The sequence below is a fragment of the Cinclus cinclus genome, chromosome 3 (assembly GCF_963662255.1).
Source record: "Cinclus cinclus chromosome 3, bCinCin1.1, whole genome shotgun sequence".
In the NCBI taxonomy this organism is placed as follows: domain Eukaryota; kingdom Metazoa; phylum Chordata; class Aves; order Passeriformes; family Cinclidae; genus Cinclus; species Cinclus cinclus.
The window spans coordinates 117,323,578-117,327,915 of record NC_085048.1 but is presented as its reverse complement, the minus strand read 5'-3'; the positions used below and the strand labels follow the sequence as shown (position 1 = coordinate 117,327,915).

Genomic DNA, 4,338 nt, shown 5'->3' with positions numbered 1-4,338 from the left:
GCCGACCACCCAGGATGCGCGCAGGGGCTCGCTTAAAAAAAAAAAAAAAATCCCTGTGCATTGTCAGCCACATCACATACTTTATGGGAGGCAGGCTGGGGGCTGGGGCAGGAAAAGTGGGGGGAGAGGCGAGGGAGAGGAGGGGAAGGTGCGGATCCATTGCTGGGAGCGGAGGAGGAGGAAGGCTGAGGCGGCGGCTCCGGCAGTAGTGCGGCTCCTTCCCCCCACCGCCGGGAAGGGAAACTCGGGCAACTTTTCCTGCCCAGGAATGAGGGGGGTGTGGGGGAGCTCCTTCCCAAATTGTCAGAACCCCGCACCGCCCAGCACATCTCCATCTCCCCCGCGCGGGGCTCGGGGAAAGCAAAGGGATGGGAAACAAGAGAAAGGGAAAAGGAATAGGAAATAGGTGGAAGGGGAAGGAAGGAAGGAAGGAAGGAAGGAAGGAAGGAAGGAAGGAAGGAAGGAAGGAAGGAAGGAAGGAAGGAAGAAAAGGGAAAAGGAAGACGATCCGGGCCCTGCCCCGTAAGGGAGCGCACGGCCAAGGCTCCTTGGAGAGCAGGAGAAAGGCAGAACGGAAATGAAAATAAAAGTTGGAGGCAGGCAGAGACAAGTTCGGGGGGCGGGGGGATCTCAGCATCCCTCTCCGGGCAGGGCGAGCCCCCAGGGCCGCTCCGCGAACGGAGCCGAGCGAGCGTGTGTGCGAGCGTGGTGACACCTGGGGTCCCGGCCTTCCCCCGCTTTGCCCCTCTTCCTCCTTCCCCATGTCCTGAAAAAAGAAAAGGGGAAAACAAAAAAAGACGGAAAAGAAAAAAAAAGGCAGTGTTGTATGAGTCCATCGGGCTGCAGCCCATCGAATGATCCCAACGGGCTGCATTCATTCCCCTGGAAGGAGGTGGCAAAATCAATGAGACCTCTTCAAATAAGCACACACTGCCCCCCTCCCCAATAATCACCTCCCGGATCTCTCCCGGGTCGCGCCTGACGATCGCGTTTTGCCAGTTCGCTTAATTTCGGAGCAAACTAGAATCAATTACTCGCTGTTTAATTTCTAGCGCTCATCCCTAAGCCCCAACCAAAATATTGACCTAGGCGGGTTAGATAAGTTGGGCTCTTGCCATCTGAGCCGCCTCGGTCCCGCGCAGGCTGAGCGCCTGTGGGAACAGCCCCGCCGCAAATTATTACTATTATTATGGTTATTATTATTTATTTTTTTTCCCTCCCCTCGCTCGGAGGAAAACACGGGTGGGGAAAAAAAAAAAATCACACTTCGGAGCGTGCGGAGCGCGTCGGGCTGGTGCGGAGCTCTTTGTATGTAAATAGTGCCAAAAAAAAAAAAAAAAAAAAAAAGGAGCTGGGAAGTCGCCCCCTCCCTCCCTCTCTGCCTCCCTCGTTCCCTCGTTCCCTCGCCCCCTCCCTCCCTCCCTCCCTCCCTCCGTCCGTCCCTCCCCCCCCGCGCCGAGGGCCCTCCCCGCGCCGGTAATTAACTGACACGTTATACCACTCATCACCAATGGTGGAAGCTCGGAGCTCGCCCAAAACCCGCAATTTCACATCTGCAAACACTGTCTTCATCCACTTGACTTCCAAGACCCGCCCACACGTGGCCAACCTTTCCTGGGTTTAATGTAGGTTTTTTTTTTCTTCCTCCTCTCGGCAGGTTCATGTGTGGGGACCAGCCTTATATGGACTCCCCGTTCCAGCAATGGCTCGGGATTTTCCAGCGGCAGGCGCGGGTTCGACGCGGCTGAACAAGATCTAGAAGTGATTTTTTTTATTTCCTTTTTTTTTTTTTTTGGCGTCTCTCTCCCCGTCTTTTTTTTTTTTTTTTTTTTTTTTTTTTTTTTTTTTTTTTTTTTTTTTTTTTTTTTCCCCTGGAGTTACAAACTATTCCCGAAACCAGCTGCTGCTCCCGCTCTCGGAATTTTCCCCCGTGGCACAACAACCACCACTGCAGAGACCCGTCGCTGCGGCCGCATCTTCTCCCGCACAACACCTCCCCCGCTACTTATTTTTTCTAAAAATCCATATTATTATTATTATTATTATATTTTTTCCCCCTCTTCTCCACTCGTGCCGTGCCCCCCCGTCCCTCCCCGTGTCCCTGCGCAGTGTCGCTGTCGCCGCTCGGCGTGTGCGTGCCCAGCCGTGACCCGGCGGCTCGGCCAAGCTGCGGCTCCAACTTTCCCAGGCGGAATTTTGCCGGAACATGTCTCTGACCAACACAAAGACGGGCTTCTCGGTGAAGGACATTTTGGACCTCCCCGACACCAACGATGAGGACGGCTCGGCGGAGGGCGGCGAGGAGGAGAGCGAGGCGCCCGAGCCGCCCCGGAAAGCGGGAGTTTTGGGACAAACCCCCTTGGACACTGTTCCCACGCTGCCTTTGAAGAGCCCTTTCTATGATAACAGCGATAATCCCTACACGCGCTGGCTGGCGAGCGCCGAGGGCATCCAGTACTCCCGTGAGTGCCGGGGGGACGGGGCAGTGGCGACCGAGGGGCTACGGGGGGCGATGGATACGGCGGGGAGATGGGATGGGGGGACTTGCGGCTCATCCCGACAGCGGACGGCATGGATGGATGGATGGATGGATGGATGGATGGATGGATGGATGGACAGACAGACGGATGGACGGATGGATGGATGGGCGGATGGATGGATGGATGGATGGATGGATGGATGGATGGATGGATGGATGGACGGACGGATGGATGGGCGGGCGGGCGGATGGATGGGCGGATGGATGGATGGATGGATGGATGGATGGATGGATGGATGGATGGACGGACGGATGGGCGGGCGGGCGGATGGATGGATGGATGGATGGAGGGTTTGCTCTCTCCGCGGCTGGCCTCCATCCCGCCACGGCCCGGCTGCGGGAGGGATGCGGGGGGCTGCGGAGGGGCTCCCCCTCGGCCCCCGCTGACCGGGCACGGCTTGTCCGCAGTGCACGGGCTGGCGGCCGGCGGCGGCGGCCAGGACCCCTCGGCCAAATCCCCGGAGCCGTCGGCGGACGAGTCACCCGACAACGAGAAGGAAGCGACGGGCGGCGGGGACGCGGGCAAGAAGAGGAAGAGGAGGGTGCTCTTCTCCAAGGCGCAGACCTACGAGCTGGAGCGGCGGTTCCGGCAGCAGCGGTACCTGTCGGCGCCGGAGCGGGAGCACCTGGCCAGCCTGATCCGCCTGACTCCCACGCAGGTGAAGATCTGGTTCCAGAACCACCGCTACAAGATGAAGCGGGCGCGGGCCGAGAAAGGTATGGAAGTGACTCCTCTCCCCTCGCCGCGGCGGGTGGCCGTGCCGGTGCTAGTCAGGGACGGCAAGCCCTGCCACACGCTCAAAGCTCAGGACTTGGCAGCCGCGACGTTCCAGGCGGGCATCCCGTTCTCGGCGTACAGCGCGCAGTCCCTGCAGCAGCACATGCAGTACAACGCGCAGTACAGCGCGGCCGGCAGCCCCCAGTACCCCACAGCGCACCACTTGGTGCAGGCGCAGCAATGGACCTGGTGAGGCCCCCAAAGCCGAGGGAGGCACAGGAAAAAAACGGGCACAGAGCGAGAGCGAGAGCGAGAGCGAGAGCGAGAGAGAGAGAGAGAAGGAGACAGACTGATGCTCCGAAAATAATAATAAAAAAAAAAAAAATCAAAACCATCAAAACTGCGGGGGAAGGAATGGCGAGGGAAACGCTATTATTATTATTATTATTGCTATTATTATTATTATTATTGCTATTATTATTATTATTATTATGGGGTTTTTTTCCCTCTGCCGTTTCTTTTCCCCTCCATTTTTTTGGGGGGGGTTCGGTTTCATTTCGGGGGGAGGCGGGGTGGTAAGGGAGGGGAGGTGTTTTTTGTGCGTCATTGTTTACAGAAATTTTTTGCGCCATTCGGAGTGGTCCTGTCTACCTACAACTAAAATAAAAGAGGAAAAAGGGGAGGGGGGGGGAGATGGTCAGAATTGCCAAGCAAAAAAAAAAAATTAAAAAAAGGAAAAAATAAAGAATAAAACCCCCCCGCTGCTCCTGTGATTTTGTGAGGAACGGGGGTGCGGCGGCCGTGCGGGGCGCCCCGAAAGGGGAGCTCCGGCGCTGCCCTCCGAGCGCGATTTGCGGCCCCGACAGCTGCTAGAGGAGGTGTTTTGACACCTTGTCGCGGTCGCTGTCGCTGCCGTGAGCCGCGGCCGGGGCGCTCCGCTGGCTCTCTCCGATTTGGGTGTTTTCTCAACTATTCCCGAGCGCAGGAAAAAGCCCCGCGGCCGCTGAAGCCCTCCCCGCCCGGAGAGCGGCCCCCGCCCCGCCCCGGCCTCCCCACCATTTAATACCGGGTTTAATTTTTT

General features: G+C 57.6%; 1 protein-coding gene across 1 annotated transcript; it reads left to right on the top strand.

Annotated features, from left to right (window-relative positions):
- The first annotated feature begins 377 nt into the window (after positions 1-377).
- NKX2-2 (NK2 homeobox 2) lies at positions 378-3,729 on the top strand. The gene is made up of 2 exons (XM_062489521.1): positions 378-2,462; positions 2,948-3,729. Exons 1-2 carry the CDS (start codon positions 2,207-2,209, stop codon positions 3,508-3,510), a joined length of 819 nt encoding a protein of 272 aa, XP_062345505.1. The 5' UTR covers positions 378-2,206; the 3' UTR covers positions 3,511-3,729.
- Positions 3,730-4,338: the final 609 nt, after the last annotated feature.